Source organism: Neomonachus schauinslandi, chromosome 11 (assembly GCF_002201575.2).
Source record: "Neomonachus schauinslandi chromosome 11, ASM220157v2, whole genome shotgun sequence".
Classification (NCBI taxonomy): domain Eukaryota; kingdom Metazoa; phylum Chordata; class Mammalia; order Carnivora; family Phocidae; genus Neomonachus; species Neomonachus schauinslandi.
This window is the reverse complement of record NC_058413.1, coordinates 46183480-46204234: the sequence shown is the minus strand read 5'-3', so window position 1 is coordinate 46204234 and position 20755 is coordinate 46183480. Positions and strand designations below refer to the sequence as shown.

Below are 20755 nucleotides of genomic sequence, written 5' to 3'. Positions count from 1 at the left end.
ATGAATGGGCATCTTCCTCGGGACAGGATGCTTAGCTCCGCTCTGTGGAATGGATGGGTGGCAGGCTGGAGAGAGCCTGGGCTGGAGGCTCCTGGAGTTCAGGCTGCATTTCTGGAACGACTCAGTGCCTCTGTTATGCAGGGTCATGGGCTGGGCAAAGGCAAACTCCTGAAAAGGGGCTGCCTCTACTTTCCAGGTGCAAACAGCCTGGCCCCAAACAAGGGATAACACAGGTGGGCAGATAAGGATCAGAGAGTCATGGCAAGTGGTAGGTGTATAGACAGAGGAGGTCAATGTGGTTCCTGAAAAATTGGCAATGGGCCTGTGAGGAGACCTGGCCAAGGGTCAGGAGGAAGATAACTGCTTCTAGGTGACTCATAACGCCTGTTTGGAGATCAGGCAATTTCCCCACCCCTTCTAGGTATCATGGTACCCGGAGAAGAGAGGGGTTCTATGGGCTCTGGTGGGTCATTGGGTCTTTTGCTGGTGGCTGTAGGCCCTGGCTATCCTGCTGGGCCCTCAGCTAGTTTCTGGCATTGGATACTCCAATGCTGGGGGACTGGGGTCTTTAAAGGCGGAGAAAAAGACGTGGGAGAGGGGAGTGCTCATGGCTTCACCTCATTGCTTCACCTTCAACTCCCTTCCTGGGGATCCTAGGACTTGGGGGTGATGTCATTGAAATGTTACTCTTTAGTTAATGAGGAAGGTGAGTATTTACGAATCACTGCAAATAAGCATGAGCTTGCAGCCTTTTAAACCACCTTGTGCCCACTTCCCCAAGAGTTTGTGAAATCACTTCTGGTGCTAAAGTGACAGGTCCAAAGGGCCCTGAACTTGATGCTGACCACTCTCTTTCCCATAATAGAGACACAGGTCTGTGCTGGCCCAGCAGTAGCAGCGGCCCGGATGGTGCATGTCGGGCTTGAGGAAGGAGCAGCGGGGGTGACAAAGTGGAGCAGGGTCCCCAGGAGGCTAAGGGCTAGCTGCCACCTTGCCATGTGACCTTGAGCATGCTCTCTTCTATTTCTGGGCCCCTGACTCCTTCATGAAGAAAAGAGGTGGGACTAGTGGGTGGTCACGCTCTCTCCTGGTTCCAGTGCCCCAGATTTCGAACTCTGTGAAATACAAGGTGGGTGTCATCTGTGACCCTGTTCACTGTCCTTCCTGAGGCTGTTCACGTGCTGGGACTTAGAGTTTGGGTGACTTGACCGGGTCCTCACTCCTCCTGCCTTCGGTGTGAGACTCTGGCAGTGTGGTCCGCCCTCTATCTCCCAAGACAGTTGCTTTCCCCAAGGTTCTTTTTTTTTTTTTTTAATTTTTTTTTTTTAAATTTTATTTATTTATTTGAGAGAGAGAGAGAGAGTGAGAGAGAGAGCACAAGAGGGGGTAGGGTCAGAGGGAGAAGCAGACTCCCCGCCGAGCAGGGAGCCCGATGTGGGACTCGATCCCGGGACTCCGGGATCATGACCTGAGCCGAAGGCAGACGCTTAAACCAACTGAGCCACCCAGGCGCCCTCCCCAAGGTTCTGTGTGCCGTGCAAACACAGGCCACGGCCATTCTTAGTGACCCCAGGGAGGGCTGTCTGCAGGGCTGTTCTGTACCTCAGGCAAAGATGTGAGTGAGAGGAAGGCATAATGAGCAATTTCTTAATGGTAGGGCCAGTACCAGTGATGAATCAGAGGGCAATTCTCCTGGCCATGTGCATAACAAAGACTCTTTATCACTTGCCCCAATTCGTGGCTGATGTTTCCCACTTTTCCTTGTCCTTGGCTTTTAGAAAGAAAAGTTTCAAGATGATTCGGTCCCAGTCCCTGTCTCTGCAAATGCCGACGCAGCAAGATTGGAAGGGCCCCCCGACGGCCAGTCCGGTCATGTCTCCCACGACCCCTGTGCTCCCTGGCACCACTTCCCAGCCCACGCCAGTGCCCTATGCCATGCCCGAGTTCCAGCGAGTCACCATCAGTGGAGATTACTGTGCCGGGGTAAGGCATCTCCCACTCCCCACTCTCTACCTGTGCCCCTGGGGCCTGCGTGAGGACCCATGTGCTTTGTGCAGAGGCCGGGGTCCTTGGCCACCAGGGACATGCCTAGCGCTGAAGCTTGGTCCGGTCCACGGGTGTCTGGGAGGTGGTGGGCAGGAGGCACAGGAGTCTGAAGAGAAGGAGGGTCTTAGTGGAGGTTGTGGGGTGTGGGTGTGGCTAGGGCACTGCTCCTTCCTGTGGGGGCGGGGCGAGGGCTGCGGGCTGGCACACTGGGCCTGTGGCCTGCAAGGTCCTTGTGTTCTGTGGGTCCAGAATGCTGCTCTCAATCCCTGCAGCCCACTGAGGAAGATGCCAGCTCAGACCCTTGAATGTTTCCAAATGTTGAGTGGACTCGAAGTCCACGTGTTGACTGGTTTGTGTGGAATCAGTCATTGCTGGTTCAGCTCCTCCTATGGGATTCGGCTCAGTATCCTTAAATACAGGCTAGACCCTCCCAACCAGGAAGAGGGTTTTTTTTTTAAAGATTTTATTTATTTATTTGACAGAGAGAGACACAGCGAGAGAAGGAACACAAGCAGGGGGAGTGGGAGAGGGAGAAGCAGGCTTCCCACTGAGCAGGGAGCCCGATGCGGGGCTCGATCCCAGGAACCTGAGATCATGACCTGAGCCGAAGGCAGACGCTTAACGACTGAGCCACCCAGGCGCCCCGGAAGAGGGGGTCTTGATGAGAAAATGAACAAGCTCAGTCACTGAAAATGTGCTAATTTTCTTGGTTGGATGATGCATTTTTATTGCTTCCTTCTTGAAGAGAAGTATCACTTAGTACAGGGTTAAGTTTGGTTCTCTCTCCCTGGCCCTCAACCTGCTACCCACACCTCAATTGTCCTTGTCCTTGTTAACTCTCTCTTCTTCTTCTTCGTTTTTTTTTTTTTTTTTGAGAGAGAGGGCACACACATGTGCAAGGTGGAGGGGGGGCAGAAGGAGAGGGAGAGAGAGTCCCAAGCAGACTCTCTGCTGAGCCATGAAGCCCGACGTGATGCAGGACTCCATCTCACATCCCTGAGATCATGACCTGAACTGAAATCAAGAGTCGGATGCTTAACCGACTGTGCCACCCAGATGCCCCCCCAAATATTTTATTATTTGAGGCAATCCTTGGCTTTGGTTTCTTATGTGTATCTAAAATTAATTAGGCACATATAATTTGTTTATTTTTACATAAATGGTAGTTTACTATATACATTATACTGACTCTAGCTTTTCTCACTTAACGGCACATCTAGGAGATAATGCCGTATTAATATATAAAGAACATCCTTGTTCTTTTTTTTTAACAAGCGCATAATATTCCACTGTGTGGGTGTACCACACTTTAAGTTCCTATGGATGGGAATTTTGTTGGATTGGACACAATGCAGGCCTTCTCTGAAGATGCAGCATCCTGACCAGGAGTCCTTAATATCTACCTGGCCTCTGACATGTGGGCAGAACAGGAGAAGGGGGAGTAGAGGTGGACCGGCAGCCAGCTGAATGGGAGGATGTTGGCTTGGTGCAGTAGCTAGCTTCTTTCCATCGGTCTCCTGGCATGGAGCCCCTGAATTGGGCAGTTGGTCCCTAGAGAGCTATGAGTCCATGAAAGGCAGGCTGACCTTACAGATCACCTTGGCTCTCAGTGGGCCTGCTGCCGGGCATAGGGCCCACAGTGTCTATAAGCTGGCTGGTGACTGCTGGTCAACTGGGCTCCTGCGCACCCTTTCTGATACTTTAGCCATGGCCTGAGCCCCTTGCCCTGCTGAGTCCTTTGGCTCTGCCAAGTGTTTGGCTTTGTCATTGGCAGGGACATATTTTTGTCTAAGGTTCTAAGATGTTTGTGTCTATTCACCTATTCCTGCTGCTCTCAGAAGCCGTCCACTGGAAGGTGTAAAATGGAATTAATGTGGGGACACGTGGAATCAGGAAGGGAGAAGCTACTTTCTTAACAAAAGCGAGGAGCAACATTGAGTAAAAGTATAAAAACATGCATGGGAAAGCTACATACCAACTTCCTTCCTCTGAGCCTGGAGTGGGGTGGAGGAGCAGGGAGGGTGGAGTTTTAGCTGTGTCTGTGATGATTTATTTATTCAAATATATGGGAGATCTGGAACAGTAATGAAAAACATTAGAAGTTTTAGCTCTGGAAGGTAGACACATGGGTGTCTGTCATATTATCTTCACTGCTTGTCTGTGTGTTTAAAATGTTTTAAAACTAAAAGTGGTTTTTAATTAAAGCAGAGAGGAAACTTCCAGGAACACGCCCCACACCCCCATGCTCCACCGGCATCTTGTACCTCCCTCTGCTCTGTGTCACTTACATCCTGTTATGGCTGTCAGTTTAGCTGCTTGTCTCCCCAGACACGTTTGGATTTCTGCCACACACCTCCTTCCCAGACAGACAGAGATAAATGAGCCCACTGGAAGGTGGGAATTTCTCTCTTCCATCTTTGAGAAACAGGCAGCTCTGGGAAGGCAGAACATGCTTAGGTGCAGGGACCCAGTCAGATCAGAATCTGAAGTCTGACTTTGTAACTTCTGGCGAGTGATTTATCCTCTCTGGGTCACGGTTTCCCCCTTGGTAAAATGGGTTGCTGTGAGGACCAAAATGAAATCTAACACTTGCCAATAAGTGCTTGTTGACTGGGTGAATTGGGTGATTCACAGACGAAACAGAAGCCAGGGGGTGGCAAAGCAGCAGACTGAGCATGCCGAGTTTTTACGTTTACCTCTGGGGGACCCCTGTGTTTCCTCCAGTGAAAGTGATGATCCTCACCCTCGTCAGGGCTATGGTCCAGGCCCTGGCTCTTCATGTTCAGGGTGCAGCAGGAGGGCTGTGGTTTCACTAGCAGCACCAGAGGCTGGTCTTGGGGGTGCAGGCTGGAGGACCTGCCTTCCTCTGAGTCTCCAGCAGCCCTCATTCTCCGCCTGGGCCAGGGGTCCCTGGGCTCAGTCATTGACTAGGAGGACACGTAGGACCCAGCACAGAGTTGTACTCAGGACTAGGATTTATTACAGTGAACGGATGCAGAGCGAAGTCAGCACAGGGAAAAGGGACAGGCAGTAGAATCTCCCAGAACCCAGACTCCTCTCCCCATGGCGTCAGCAGAACACACTTCATTCCTTCAGCATCGACTCGTGACATATTTGAAGTGTCGTCTACCATGGAAGCTCATCAGAGACTCAGCACCCAAGGTTAATAAAAACCTTGTCTTCCAGACTCCCGGAGAAAACCAGGTGTTCGGCATAAACCGTAGTGTTTGTGCAAACCGTTTAGGCTGGATGAGCTGCTCATATTAGCGAGTGGGGGAAGGCACCTGAAACCCAAGTTCTCAGCTGCCAGCTGAAAGCCAACTTTGCAGGAGATCTTGCTATGGACCGTGGTCTCAGTCCTGCTATGTGGACTCTTCCCTGTCCACCCCCTTCTGCAGATCACTGTGGAGGACTATGAGCAGGCTGCCAAGAGCCTGGCCAAGGCCTTGATGATACGGGAGAAGTATGCCAGGCTTGCCTACCACCGCTTTCCACGGACCACTGCCCAGTACCTGGGCCATCGGCGGGTAGACACCATGCCTCCGGAAGAAGGCCTCCCAGGTAGGGCACTGTGGGTGCATGGGGGGTCCTAAGTGGGGCATGGCCCAAGAGTTGGTCAGGACTTTTTCCTGACTGGATATATTTGTCCCAGATGGTGTTTTAAGGACAGGGCCCTGGTATGGGCTTCCTACACCCAAGGATTCCTTCTGTGTGTGCTCTATGCTCTGCCCTAGGTAGAACTGAGCTATAGCAGTTCAGAGAGATAGGCAATCTCATCCTGGATATTTAAAACAACACCACGACTGGGTGCCTGGGTGGCTCAGTTGGTTAAGCGACTGCCTTCAGCTCAGGTCATGATCCTGGAGTCTGGGGATCGAGTCCCGCATCAGGCTCCCTGCTCAGCAGGGAGTCTGCTTCTCCCTCTGACCCTACCCCCTCTCATGCTCTCTCTTGGTCTCATTCTTTCTCTCTCAAATAAATAAATAAAATCTTTAAAAAAAAAAAACAAAAAAACCCACAACACCACGACTGTAAATGCTGAATTTGCTAGTGGGGTGGGGTAGAATGGGGGTAGATGCAGAGTGCATGTTCTGGGGGCAGGGAAAGTAGTCTCTGGAATCAAACACACCTACCTTCTGGTCTCAGCTCCACCACTGTCTTGGGCAAACCTCAGTTTCTCAATCTGTAAAATGGGACTAATATCTATACCCTGGGCCCGTTCTGAGGATTGAATGAGAGAATGCACATGAAGTACTTAGTACAGTTCTGGCACCTGGTGAGTGAGTGTTCAGTCAATGGTAGCTGCATTTACACTGCAGAATTTGGGGAAGAAGAGATCAGAGATGGCAGGATGGTTTCTGGGGGAGTCTGGTCTGAGAAGGACCTAGGAGCAGTAGAGGCCGTAAGTAAGTTAGGTAAGATGAATGAAGACAACAAGAAACCACCATCTGTAAAGGTGGTACTGGGGGATCAGGCAAGGGCCTGCTGGTCTGTGCCAGTGCCCAGGACCCTGGCTGCCCTCTGGGTGTAATGGGTGCCAAGGGGTCTCCTGTCCAGGTTTTCTTGAAGCTCTGAGACCTGGACGTTGAGCATCTGTGACCACCTGGGACCCTGGTTAAATCTCAGCCCTTCCGGGCCCATTTCCCTATCTGTCTGAGGCAAGTCGAAGCTACCTGCCCCAGTTTTGGCAAGGGCAGACAGGACCAGCTGTCAAATGTGTACTTTATACAAAACAGAGTACCCAGGGGGCCTGGGAATGAGCCTGGTGAGGCAGACGCTGTGGGTTCTTGCAGGCCCCTGGCACACTTCAGGGACTCCTGAGCTAGCCAGGGGCTGTGCCTGATGGGGGAACGTGCTTCAGCCCCTGTGATGCCTCATGTGTTCTCTGGGGCGGTCTGTTCCGAGCACTGACTGGGGGACACCCAGGCAGGTCACCAGGCCTTGGCTGATTTCTTCGATGAAGATGCCAGGGCTTCCGCCTGCCTAGGCTGGCAGCTGAGCAGCTGCGCCCTATGTGGGGTTGGCTGGTGTGCAGAGTCAGAGCCCCCAGATCTACTGCTATTGAGCATAACCTCTGTTCCTTGGCCAGAGACGGAGCTTCTCTAGAGTCAGGAGAACTCATGTTAAGAGTGATGTGAATAATGTCGTCTAATTGATGGGTTATAGGCATCACTGTTACAAAGCATTGCTTATACCCACGTTTGCAGCCTTTACAACATCCCATTAAGGCAGGGTGTGTTATTCTCAGATGAGCAGGCAGGATCAGAGAGGTGAAGTGGTTTGTTCAGTCTCCTAGCTGGGAAATGGCCAAGCGGCATTTTCTGCCTCCTGTGGGCTAACAGCCCTGGGGACAGAGAACTCTGTCTTTGCCATTCCCTGCTCTGTGGGGGATGAGCTGCCTATTCTGTGCTTATTTGGGGAGGAGAGGAGCCCTCCTTCCATCTAGCCCCTTGCCTGCCCCGGGCTCAGGAAGATGTGGGAGGACAGGGACAATTATTCCCACTGGGCAGTCCCAGGTGCTGCCTGTTATTTTATTAGGAGAGGACACAACAGCCCTTTCTAATGTGCCTGGAGTCCCTGTCATGCCCAGGAGGCTGAAGCTCATTTCAGTTAAATTAAAAACATTTACTGAAGTGCCAGCCATGTGCCAGGGGCTGTTCTAGGAAATGCGGATACAGCAGTAAACAAACCAAACATAAAAGACCCAAGATAAGTAAGTGGAATTATTTTCCATAGTGGCAGATGCCAAGGAGATGATATAAAGGAGGGAAGGAGATATGTGATGTCAGGGCAGGTGAGAGTGGTGGGGGTGGTTGGGTTTTAGATGAGATGATGAGGATAGCCCTCACTGAGGTGACTTCTGAGCTCACGTGAGCTCATGAGGTCAAGGGCACTTTGCAATCACTCAATCCTGTTTTGCAGACTTCCACCCTCCCCCTCTGCCCCAAGAAGACCCTTACTGTCTGGACAATGCTCCCCCCAACCTGGGCTACCTGGTCCGCATGCAGGGGGGCATCCTCTTCGTGTACGATAACAAGAAGATGCTGGAGCGCCAGGAGCCCCACAGCCTGCCCTACCCCGACCTGGAGACCTACACTGTGGACATGAGCCACATCCTGGCTCTCATCACAGATGGCCCCACGTAAGCCGGCTTCCCCCAAGTCTGCCTCTCTTTGCATGGTGGCTGTTCTGTAGGAAGGGGCTGGGAAAGGCCAACCAGGTCCCCCTTTTACTCTGGGCTTTCCTGCACTTAAATCATCCCAGAAAGAGAGTACTTTCCCTTTCCCCCCGTGCTTTGTGGGTTCCTGCGACAATTTTCCATCATAGGCTGGCATGTTCTTAGAGTCAGTACTACCTGTCTCTTCTGCATCCTAAAGCTGGAACTTCTGTTTCTTAAAGTGGCAGTTTTCCCTTTCCCCACTCAGGGTGGCAGCCTTGCAGAGGTCCAGCCCAGGGCATCAATAGATGGTGGAGGAGAGAAGAAGACTGTTGCTTTGGTTGTTGGGTTTTCCGTGTTTCTGGAGGGGAGAGTGCAGGGAGCCTGGGAGCTTTGTGCCATGACCCCCAGGATATTCGCTCCCTCGTGGGCTTGGCTTGAGCTAAACTGGAAGGCAGTTGTCTCCCTGCATTTGGTCCCTCCCTTCTTGGTGAGCACTTCAGCTAATCAGCAAAGGAGGTTGGGCAGGCCTGGCCCCTGAGCCGGGGAATGGCTTTGCTGAGTGCTTGGCCAGGACTCGGCAGTGGGGGCAGGAAAAGGGTGCGGTCACTGCCCAGGAGCCTCTCTTGCCCTGCCTTCAGGGTTTTGCAGGGAATGGTGTGATGCCAGTTTCCAAGGGAGGAGGGTGGGTCCCAGGGGGTTGGGGAGAGTGGGTCTCAGGCCTCCCTGATCTGAGGGCAGAGCTAAGGTCCGGTAGGGGGAAAAGGCAGTTTCCAGGAGGCTTGTCTCTGCCATGTGAGGAGGAGCTATGAGGGGAAGCCTTGGGAGGGAGAGGAGGGGGAGGGCCCTGGCTGTTCCAGGAGGTATGTGAGCAGGGGTTGTCCTGTCCCAGAGGCTGTCCAGGCCAGTCCTGCTGGTAAAGGGACTAGGTGAGATGGCCTTTGAAATCCCTCCTGACTCAGACTCTTCATGCTTCCTCTGAGCTCTTCTCTGGGGATTGTCTCGGTCGACATGATGGTGCTGTTCCAGGGTCGGCAGCTGCTCCTGATGGAAGTCCGAGTGATTTCATGCCAAGGGAGCTGCTGTTTGTTTGGGGGTCATAGGAAGCAGGGTGGCATGACTTGTGGTTGGAAGTTCCGTGTGGCTGTGGGCACAGGCACATGGCCAAGCCCTGGGCTGGGTGTGGGCTGGAAGTTGGCTGGGAGCAGTGAGCATTCCCACCCTTGGTGGCCTTTGCTGACTGGCGGGAGCATCAGTCCCTGCAGAGATTTCTGTCCTAGTAACAAACATCTCTGCATTCCTCATCTGCTCGTGATACAAAACCTCCTCTGCTTGTCCTGAAATCTCAGAGTCGAAGGGTCTTCAGGTCTCGGGGCTTGCGGAATGTCATTAGGTCACCGGATGCTTTCTCCCCATGCCAATGTGGGCAGGTCTTGCCTTATAGTTTGGCTGTATTACTGAGGTTCTGGGCAGAAGTGAAATTCCTTTTAAGGAGTTAAAGGTGGCTGAGGATCGATGGGAACACAGAAGGAAGGAAGGAATGAGGAGGGAGACCTTTACTGAGCATCCACTCTGCTCAGTCTTGGGCACTGCCATCTCCATACTTGTTCGTGGGAAACAGAGGTTTGGGATGAATTGCCTAAGCACATACAGCTAGAAGTCCAAGAACCTGCATGAGGTCACAAAGTCAGCTTTGCACCGCCCTGAATGGACCCTCCACTCATGTCACAGAACACATGGAGGTGGTTACACAGTCCAGCTGGGTCTGCGGAAAGCTGGAACCACTACATCCCTCCCTGCTACATCCTGACCTTCCACCTGAGGGCCGGTCCCCACAGCTGCTGGAGGTCTCCAAACTGGAGAGCTCCGTGTGACTTCTCCTCAACTGGGGTTTCTCCCCCTTCCCCACCTGCAGGAAAACATACTGTCACCGGCGACTGAACTTTCTGGAATCCAAGTTCAGCCTTCACGAGATGTTAAATGAAATGTCTGAGTTCAAAGAGTTGAAGAGTAACCCCCACCGAGACTTCTATAACGTGAGAAAGGTGCGTCAGTGGGCCACTATTGAGAGCAACCCCTCCCAGTCCCCCTCCCAACCCACTGGAATGCCCTGAGCCAGTCTGCGGCTGGTCCCCCTGTGTGGCCTTCCTTGGCCAGAGGAGTGTGATGTGTACGTGTGGAAGAAAGACTGGCGAGTTGCCTCCCCTCTGCCGGGCCATGTCTCAAATGGTACTTGGTATGACTCTAGGTGGAAACCTTTGTCCGTATTATGTGTCTGTTGCAATGTGCCCTCTAACTTGGAAAATAAGGTATGGTCTGTTAATTGGTCATAAGACTTGAGGCCAGGCTACTTGTAAGGTGGAGGATGTATTGAATTCATCATGGAGAGAAAAGGCTGTTAAGACCTCTTTGGACTTGGGAGTTGGTGGTTTTGCTTCCTTCTGGACCAGAAGTAGGTAAGGAAAAGCATCCAATGCACTCCTGTCTTGCCCCTCCCCTAGGGTGCATGAGCAGCCTTAGCCTGGGTTCGGGGACTGCGGGTGCAGCTGGGGCAGGTGTGTGTGTTAAATGGTCATGGCCTCCAGCTGTTCCATTTTCTTCCATTTAACTAATATCAGTGCTAAGCCTGGGGTGTTTGATGTTGAACAGGAGTCACTGACCGTCCCCGAGAAGTTCCTAGCCCTGTCCTCTCAGTGTGAAGTGTTGTGGCTTCCAGGAAGAGCCCAGAACTGAGCTGACTTAAAAGAGTGCATAGGAGTCAGCCTGGGCGGAGGGGAGGGGGTGCGGGGGCAAGGGAATGGAAGGGATGGCATTCCAGGCAGAGGGCACAGCATATGCCGAAGACTAAGAGGGAGAGAGTGCTGTGCCATGAGAGGAGAAACTATGTCCAGTGTGTGGTGTGACAGGAGCTCAGGTGTGGGGGACAGCATGATGCTGGGCTGTGGGGACAGTGAGGTGGTGGAGGTATGTGAGGTTCTGGACCATGGTGGGGGGGGCTGGGTTTCTCAGAGGAAGCAGGGAGCGGGGAGGGGGCATGGTAGTATTCTGGGAGAGAAGCTCAGGGGGAAAGGGTGGGGATTAGGCTTTGCCTCATGGCCAAACCCAAGCTGACTCACTGTGGCGTCCTCATCTCCAGAGGGGATTCTGTCCCAGATGTGACCCCTTGAGGACTCCCCCTCCCTGGGGTCAGCTTTGATAAGGGAGCGTTAGTCAGGGGAGGATGCGGCTCCTCTGTGGAGCCCAGGCCTCCCTGACCTGATTGGGAACACTGAGCAGTGATGGACAGATGGCCTCCTCCAGGGAGGCCCCAGGGTCACCCCTGTTAAGCATCATGGGGTCTAGCATGGACTCCCACTTGGATGGGACCTTAAGAGTGAGAGGTGGCTTCAGCTTGTGGGCTGTGAGGCTTATGGAAGTTTCTCAGGGGGCTCCAGGTAGGGGTGAGAGGATGTGTTAGAAATCACCCACCTGGCATTCTCACCCTTGAGCACTGTTTGCTCCTTCTCTGTGAGGCTCAGGGGCTCAGACAGGTAGGTGCTTCAGGCACCATGCCAGCTCCTCTCAGTCCTGCCTGAATGCACCCCCCATGCCCAGATGGGTGCCTGAGGAAGCTCCTTGCCTGGCCCCGTGCAGCCCCGCCCTCTGCATGAACGTTCCGGGCCTGACTGCTTCCTGCTGCCTGCGGCTGAGGTGTTCCTGCTAACTGCATGGCTGGGACACTGTTTGCTCCTGAGGTGGGGCCCCAGTGGGTGTTCCAGCTGCTCCCTGGCTGTCATACGGGACAGAGTCCTGGTGGGGAGCGGGGGGGGGGGCTGTGGTCACCTACCCCTAGGCGTTCCCTGTCGGTCTGGGGGTTAATGTGTTCTCTGGCTAGGGATGACCTTGACCCCTGTGCTGTGACTCAGTGGCCTGTTCTCTGGCATCACAGCAGTCCATAAACATGGGCCCGGATGTGCTCCAAGTCAGGCCTCTGCCTGCCCCTCCCTGTCTCCCGGGTGCTGGCTGCTTTATCTTACCCTGGAAGCTTCTTCTGTGGGAAGAGAGCTGGCTTTCTGAAACCCCGGGTGGGCTGAGAGGGTGGCCTCCGTATTTCCAAGGTGGCTGTCAGTGTTGGGAGGGCAGGCCAGGGCCATGTGCTGAGGCAGAAGCTGTGAGTGGCCAGGGGTCTGTGTGGGTGGTGTTTGTGAAAGCGCCTGCAACTTCACAGCAGGGCATGACTTATGACACCATGCGGCCTAGCCAGCAGGACTGTGTAACTGAGACGTTTGTTTTTTGTTCAGAGCTAAGAACCAGGGCTGAGTGTGTTTACTGCCTAGGAGTTGGGTAAGATTGGGCCTTCTCCATTTTGGTTTAAGTGTCATATATCAAGCAGAGCAAATTGGCTTCATCTTCTGTGCCAAACTTGACCAGTTGGCAGTGGTTACTCCCAATGCTTAGTGAAAGTGCTGCAATCGATTATTGATGTCTGACATGCATGTGGAAATGGCCAGTTTGTAAACTGTACTGTTTGCTTAGACCTGGGCCCGAGGTGAAAGCAAGGTACGCGCTGGTATCTTCTGGTGAATTGAAAACACTGACATCCAACGACGGGCTCTTTTAGTTGTTCCTAAAATAATCACCTTGGACCTTCTGAAATTTGGATTGGATGCTTCCTGGATTGTCCAGTTATTTTTCTCCCTCATCTTGTGACTTGTGGGGGTAAGGACAGCCTGCACCCCCTGCAGTGTGTCACTGGTGTGCTAGAGGACAGAACCAGAAAACCCAGAATGTGCTATGTCATGCTGAGGTAGTTGAGTCCAGCTGTGTCCGGCTGAGCTAAGCCAGGCTGACCACTTGGGCGTCCCACATGAGCCCTGCCTGCCCCTGAGGTGACTGAACCTTTGCACAGTGCTTTGGGTGATGTTTTAGCTTTTGGCGCTTTGAATGGCTTTATTTCTCTGATGTCTAGTAGTCTGTCTTTCTGGTTGGAGGTGGCAGGATGAATGGCAGGAAGGGCCCTGATGAGTCAGTGATGTGGCCAATGACAAGGGCTGGCTTGTATAACGTTCACAGAGATTCAGTAGATCAAATGTCCGGTTTGGCATGACTCAGAGATGCCTGACCAGCTGTGGACAGCATTCCCTGGCCACAGGTCAGCCGCCTCCTCATCCCAGCCCTGGCAGAGTACCCAGTTGGCTGTGGTAGGAACTGCAGAGCACAGTCTGGTGGTTGGCAGCATCCTGGCCTGTGAGTCTGCTGCCATTTCCCTGGGGCCCTCTCTGAGGCCCCCTGGGCTCAGGCAAGGGGAGTCAGGATGCCCACTGTGACCTCAGGCCATCCCTCAGCTTGGCTAGGGCTCCATTGCGTTAGGGCTGCTGGCTGAAGGGAATGCTCCAAGAGAGGTCAGTGGGAAGAATGGTATTTAGTGGGGCATCTGGCGGGTCCTTGGGGTTATATGAGGATGTGGATATCACCATTTGTTCATTCATCCATCCACTGATTCAACAGATAGGTCATACTAGGCTGTAGGGTAGGCGTTGGAGACTGAGATGCATCAGCTGAAGTCCCTGTCCCTTGAGGACTGCGCTCTCAGTCTAGTGGCAGAGTGGAGGGGAAATCTGTAGAGTGAATTGGGAGGACGTGTACAGTCACGGGAGTGTGTGCGCTAGCTTTCCCGGCCGGCCAAGGGAACAACTGGTCAGTGTGCTGGGGGGATCAGGATTGGCTTCCAAGGGGAGGAGGTTGTAAGAAATCGCGCGTAGGTGGATGAGATTGGTGAGGAGCAAGGAAGGCACGCCAAGCAGAGGAGACGCATGGGCAAAGTGACGCAGTGCAGAATAGCACAGTGCCTTGGGCACCTGTTAGTGGTAGGTCATGGCTGGAGCACAGAGTGGGCAGTGGCAAGGTGGGAACTGGAAGCAAGCCTTGAATCCCAGTTGAAGGAGTCTGGGCTTTCTCTTGAAGACTTGGGGGCCACTGATGATTTGTTAGCAGGCGAGTGGCCAGACCCAATCTACATTTTAAAAAGATCTCTGGCTGCTGTAACGAGGTCAATAGGGCAGCAAAGCTAGAAGGAGGACCAGTTTTGAAGTCTAGAGGAGACACTGAGGGGAGGGGCGTAGGTCCAGGCATTGGTGGGACCGCGGGTGCTGAGGTTTCGCGCGCCACTTTGAGGGTTGGACACCCTGTCTCCTTGCCAGTGGGGAGAGGGCGCCTGGTTCATGGCTGGTGGGCACTGCGCTGCAGGTGGACACACACATCCACGCAGCTGCATGCATGAACCAGAAGCACTTGCTGCGCTTCATCAAGCACACGTACCAGACAGAGCCCGACAGGACCGTGGCCGAGAAGCGGGGCCGCAAGATCACCCTGCGGCAGGTGTTCGACAGCCTGCACATGGACCCGTACGACCTCACTGTGGATTCCCTGGACGTCCATGCGGTGAGTGAGCTTCTGCCCCAGTGCCTCCCGCCATCCTGGGCGAGCACTCCGCCCCCGGGGAAAGAAGACCACGGCTGTGCCCAGGGAGAGGCTGCGGCCCTGTCCCTTCCAGCCATAGAGATGTGAAAGGGAATCTGGCCTCAGGGAATAACAGGGCCATGGGACAGGGGAAAAGTGCATGTGGCTTGGAGTCAGACAGGTCCCAGTTCTAATTCTCCTTCTGCTGGTTGGGAGTCGTGGGCCCTTAAGCGATTCGCTTACACTTTTATTTCCTTGCTTATAAAATGGGGACTGCTGTGTGCCTTATTGACAGGACAGTTATTAAAAACTAAATGATGGTGCCGCTGCTCTAGAAGACAGTATGGAGTTTCCTGAAAAAGTTAGATATAGAATTACCATATGTTCCAGCAATTCCATTCCTAGGACTATACCCCGAAGAACTGAAAGCAGGGACGAAAACAGATACTTGCACATCCACGCTGTTAGCAGCATTATTCACGATGGTTGAAAAGTGGAAACAACCCAAGTGTCCACAGTAGGTGAATGGATAAACAAGATGTGTAAAAACATACACTGGAATAGGATTCAGCCCTAAAAAGGCATGAAGTATGATACTTGCTATGATATGGATGAACCTTGAACACATGATGCTAAGTCAAAAAAGCCAGACACAAAAGGACAGTTAATGTACAATTCACTTGCATGAGGTACATAGAGTAGGCAAATTCATGGAGACAGAAAGGAGAGTGGTGGTTACCAGGGACAGGAGAAAGGAGTCGTGGGGAATCATCGTTTAATGGGTACCAGGTTTCAGTTTTATAAGATAGAGAGTTCTGGAGATGCATGGTGATGGTTGCACAACATAATGAATGCATTTCATACCATTGAACTGTACACTTAAAAATGGTTAAGATGGTAAGTTTTGTGTTATGTATATTTTACCACAATAAAAAAATCTTCGTAAAACCAATCAAACACAAAATGAGTAATGTGCAGAAGGTGCCTTAGGAAGTCCAAGCAGTAACAGACACACTGTATTACTGACTGTTATAGTTTGGTGTTTTCTGCTCACTCAGTCAGCTGGGCTCCTAGCCATGGCGCCTTGGAGCACGAGGCCCCTTGATCTTCACAGAGGGCCTCACTAAAGGACCCCCAGGCTGGCTGAGTGAGGATACACGTCCTGGCTCCAGGACTTTCCAAGAGTTCATGCAAGAACGGACATAGAAGACATCGGTTAGCATGGCCACACATAGGGCCACCTCGTAAAGGCCTGGAGAGGGAAACATGCTTGTATGGTAGCTGCAGAACAATATGGCCATCTGCCTGGTGGTCTCCTCTCTCCAGGGTCGGCAGACATTCCATCGCTTTGACAAGTTCAACTCCAAATACAACCCTGTGGGGGCCAGTGAGCTGCGCGACCTCTATTTGAAAACTGAAAACTACCTGGGAGGAGAGTACTTTGCCCGGATGGTCAAGGCGAGTGAGCCCTTGGGAGTCAAGCCCTCCCCAGATCCCTGACAGCATCTGCCTGCAGAGGGTGGGGGCGCTGCATGGCCTCCTGTTTCCCCCTCCCCAAATCCCTGTGGGCCCACCATCCAGCTCAGGCAAGGTTAAGGTGCCCAGGGGGCCCGTGTGGTGGCCTGGCCGCCAGCTCCTGAGCACGGGCGGGCTGGTGCTGCAGGTGCTGACTGCAGGCCAGAGGAGGAGAGGGTATCCTGGCGCTCACGGCATCCAGGCTCACCGCCCTGTCTGTCTGCAGCCTGAATTTGGCTGGGGGCAGGTTAGCTCCATGTGGAGATGCTTCTGCTGCCTGGCCTGGTTATGCATGAAAGGAGCCTCGACTGGGGTGGAGGAGTAGTTACATGGCAGCTAGGGGACAGAGATCAGGTCTTCCCAGCCTGGGAGCAGGTGGCTGAGGAAGCCGCAGGATCCAGCAGCTGGGGTGCTCTTGGGCTGACCCGAGCTCTTCTTGGTGTTAGGAGGTGGCCAGGGAGATGGAGGAGAGCAAGTACCAGTACTCAGAGCCACGGCTCTCCATCTACGGCCGCAGTCCCGAGGAGTGGCCCAACCTGGCCCGCTGGTTCATCCAGCACAAGGTCTACTCCCCCAACATGCGCTGGATCATCCAGGTGCCCCGGATCTAGTAAGTGAGGTGGCTTGCTGTCTGCCCATGCCCTCATGGGCTGCTGGGTCTGCGCTATTCTGGTGGGGCTGGTGCTAGTGCCAGCTTGGGCCTCTCCTCCCTAGAGATTGTCCCATAGCAAGGGGTGGTCGGCAAACATCCTTGTGACACTTCAACCCTTGTTCTTTGACAAACAAGCCTGTGCAAAGCCTAGTAGGAACTACTACCCATTGGGGTTTGAGGGTGGATGATCCTTTTGTGTGAGCCCAAGGGTATGAGTAACCTAGTGGTTACATGCCACATGCTGGCCCTCTCCACGGCTATGATTCAGACGACCACTGGCCTCTCCCATCTGGCCAGTGTGGGGCTCATTGTCCCTCAATGGGCTGGGATATGCAGTTTAGGGGAACTGAGCTGAGTGGCAGCGAGTTTGGATCACTGAGAAATTTGAGAACTCATCTCTTAGAACTTGGGTCAGCCTGAGTCCCAACACCCCACTCCCAGCATGGCCTGTAGCTTGGGAAAGCTCTCTGATGGGCAGGGGTGGGTGTTGAGTTTGCAAACCAATGCCTAGTATTGCAGACCTTGCTGGGAGTTGGAGAGGAGAGGAAGGACCTGTGCTTAAGCCACATCTCTGGCTCTGCTCTGGGTGTTTAGATGGGAACACAAGCTGCTTGAGAAAAGGATGGGACTGCCCTCCCACAGGCCAACGGGGACGTTGGGTTCACTTCAATCAGCAAGTCTCTGCTTTCCCCCAGTGACATATTTAGGGCAAAGAAGCTGCTGCCAAGCTTTGGGAAGATGCTGGAGAACATCTTCCTGCCCCTTTTTGAGGCCACAGTCAACCCCCAAGATCACCAAGAGCTTCATCTTTTCCTCAAATACGTGAGTGTGGGTGGTGCTCCAGGCGATGTGCATAGTGGTGGAGGGAAGAGAGGATTCCAAGAGGGTTGGGCCAGGCTTCCCTTCTCAGATCCTCTCACTCGTGTGCTTAGGCTTGGGCAAGAAACTGAATTTCTAAAATAATGAGTTTGCTCCAGGTAGGGGAAGTCCCCTTCTCCTCAAGGGCAGCCCTGGTGTGTGGGTGGGGTGTCAGGAAGACAGCAGTGGGAAAGACTTGAGGAGCAGTCAGTTACTGGCTGGATAGGGCTGGAAAGACTAGTTCCTGTCCCCAGCAGCTCCCAGCAGCAGCCCCAGGTCTTTAGAAATGCAAACATGTCAACGCTCCTGCTTTTACCTTGAAATAATGGTTCTCACGTCTTGTTTGGTTGAGTACACGAGCCCAACAACATATATTTACGGGAGTTATGGGAGAGGGAAAGGAGGGATGGAGGGCAGGCTAACCAGAAAAGGTATGAGTGGTGCAGGAGCTGATCCCTCCCTCTGGGGTCCCAGAGTAGAGATGGCTGTAGACAGTGAGAAGCAAGCTCAGTATGCCATGAAGGTTCTGGGGGTCTGACAGGGAGGGAGGCAGGGAAGATTCCAGAGAGCTGGGTGGATGGGGGAGGGGTGATTGAGTCTGCGTGTGTGTTGAGTCTGCCAGGAAATGTTTAAACAGGCTGAGGGACATCACTGAACTTATGTTTTAGATAAACACATTCTGCCTGTTGTGTGGAGAAAGGCCTGGAACAGAAGGTAGCTGGAGGTGGGCGGGAAGGGGCAAGATGGCGAGTCAGGGGCCCAGCTCCAGCACAGGAGAGAGATGCTGGAGGCTTGCACCAGCGGTCACAGCTCACGGTTTTTGAATGTTTGCTGCTTGCCCCCGTGATCCATGCCATGACATGATCTTACTTCAGCCTCATGACTACCTTACTTCATGTCATTTTGTTGGTGTTAATGCTAAGCGGAATCATCATGTGCTTGCTGTGTGTTAAGCACTGTTAAGCGCTCTCCATGGATTGTCTCATTTAATTCTCACAACAGCCCTGTGAAGCTACTAGCTCCAGTTCACACAGGAGGAAATTACGCGAAGCTAGGAGGTGGCTGAGCTGGAATTCGCAGACAGGTGCCCGATTCCCGAGCAGGTGTTATTATCCTCACGTTGTAGGGCCTCCCAAGTAGGACAAGTGAGGCATATGTGGACGGCAGGCCAGGGCCTCTGGGCACGGAGGTGGGCATCGCTGTTGCAGCAACAGGGCCCGGGCAAAGCCTGAAGGTGAGCCAGAGGGAAGAGTCTCGGGTGCCTTCAGAGGTCACTACCACAAGTGGGGGAAGAGCAGGCTTGGGGAGCAGGAGGAGTTGGGGGTTGGACATATTTTGTGCTTGAGGCCCTGCATCTGTGGGATACAGAGCTCAGGAGAGGGGCTGATGTTGCCTCCATGCCAGGCCCTGGAGAGTTCAGTTAAGGCATGGGGCTAGTGAGTACAGTACCTCTCTGGGCCCCGGCCCCATCCAGGCTGTGCTGGGAGCTGTGGTGGCAGCCCTGTTATTGCCTTTGACACATGTTTCTGTGACAGGGAAGATTCTGCGCAGACTGTCATGGTCCCTTGCTCCTCTGGGCACCTACTGCCCATGTAGGAATGGGCGAGGCTCGCAGACCTGGCCGGGGCTCCCCATTTTGGGCCAGATGTGGAACAAGGTGGGCCGTCTTTCAGAAGCCCCTTCTAAAGCACTGCTGTGGCTGAGTAAAAGGGGGGAGACATGTTAGAAGAACTGCCCCATGCACTGGCTGAGAAGCTGTATCTTCTGTGGGTACACTTTCGTCAAGGTCTGGGACCAGGTAACCAGGAAGCCAGTGACTAGGGGCAAGGTTTGGGTCCCAGCTGAGGGGTAGCTGCTGTGGAAGGACCGGAGGCTGGGAACCACAGCTCAGCCTTCCAAGGGGTCCTCTTGAATGGGGCCCACCTTGACTTGTTTGTGAGGCATCTAGGCTGGTTTCCCATGGCCCCAAAGGTACATCCCAGGGGAATCCTCCACGAACAGCCCCAGAGTCCAGACCCAGAGCCCGTGTAGGCTCAGAGCCTGGTTGTCTTGCATGGGCAAGCTCCCTAAGCATCTTGGGCCTGGGTTGTTCACAGCCAAGCCCTCCCTCACAGGATGGCTCTGAGGGTTATATTAGCTGAGGTGTGGTAAGTGCTTAGGGCCTGACACATAGTAGGAGGATGGGAAACACCTGTCCCATTCCCCCTCCCAGCTGTTGCCACTGCTGCTGCTGGCCGGTTCTGCTAGCTACCCTGCAGCGCTGGCTTCCTCCTTGGTGCAGCCGAGAGATGGGCAGTGGGTATGGCTGTTTCACTGGTCACCTGGTCCAGCCCAAGTTTTCCCTTACCGTCACCACGATCACCCCAGGGCTTGGCACTCTCCAGGCTGGCCTCTTGGATACATTTAGAAGCCACGGAGGGACAGATTGTGGCCTTGTGCCCACTCCCCCTCCCTGGGAGGAAAGTGGCCGCAGGCTCTGTGGTCCCCAGCTGGGGTATGAACCCGGAAGCCTGGACTCCAAGGCCTTTGGCAGCTCATTGGCCTTGGCTTGATGCAGGACCCCTCCTCCTGCCCAGGTGACAGGGTTCGACAGCGTGGATGATGAGTCCAAGCACAGCGACCACATGTTCTCAGACAAGAGCCCCAACCCAGACATCTGGACCAGTGAGCAGAACCCGCCCTACAGCTACTACCTCTACTACATGTACGCCAACATCATGGTGCTCAACAACCTCCGCAGGTGGGCGAGCCCGGTCCTGCACATGCCCGCGTGCCCTCACGCCTCACACCCAGCACGCAACACCGGGCCCGTGCAGGCAGGCCACCGGACCCCAGACGCGGTCGTACACACAGTGCGGCCCAACCCGTGCCTGTACACACGTGTGCATACCCGTGGCCCCCAGCACCGACATGTGTCCCTGTCCATCTCCGGGATGACACAGACATGGGATGTGCCAACACACGTGCATGTTCTTTCCACTATGCCAACGGTGTTCACACATGCACTGATGCATGTAACAAATTACCGTACCAGCTATGTGACAGGCACTGTCCCAGGCACGGGACATATAGTAGGGAACAACACAGAC

At 53.6% G+C, this 20755-nt stretch overlaps 1 protein-coding gene across 1 annotated transcript in view; it reads left to right on the top strand.

Moving 5' to 3' along the window:
* Positions 1-20755, top strand: part of AMPD3 (adenosine monophosphate deaminase 3) — a 45914-nt gene that overhangs the window by 18270 nt on the left and 6889 nt on the right. Inside the window, exons 3-11 of the mRNA XM_044919815.1 lie at positions 1779-1983; positions 5445-5607; positions 7969-8188; positions 10119-10248; positions 14429-14623; positions 15968-16099; positions 16603-16766; positions 17504-17630; positions 20243-20406. Coding sequence (XP_044775750.1) covers positions 1779-1983; positions 5445-5607; positions 7969-8188; positions 10119-10248; positions 14429-14623; positions 15968-16099; positions 16603-16766; positions 17504-17630; positions 20243-20406 — 1500 coding nt within the window. The remainder of the gene's footprint in view (positions 1-1778; positions 1984-5444; positions 5608-7968; positions 8189-10118; positions 10249-14428; positions 14624-15967; positions 16100-16602; positions 16767-17503; positions 17631-20242; positions 20407-20755) is intronic.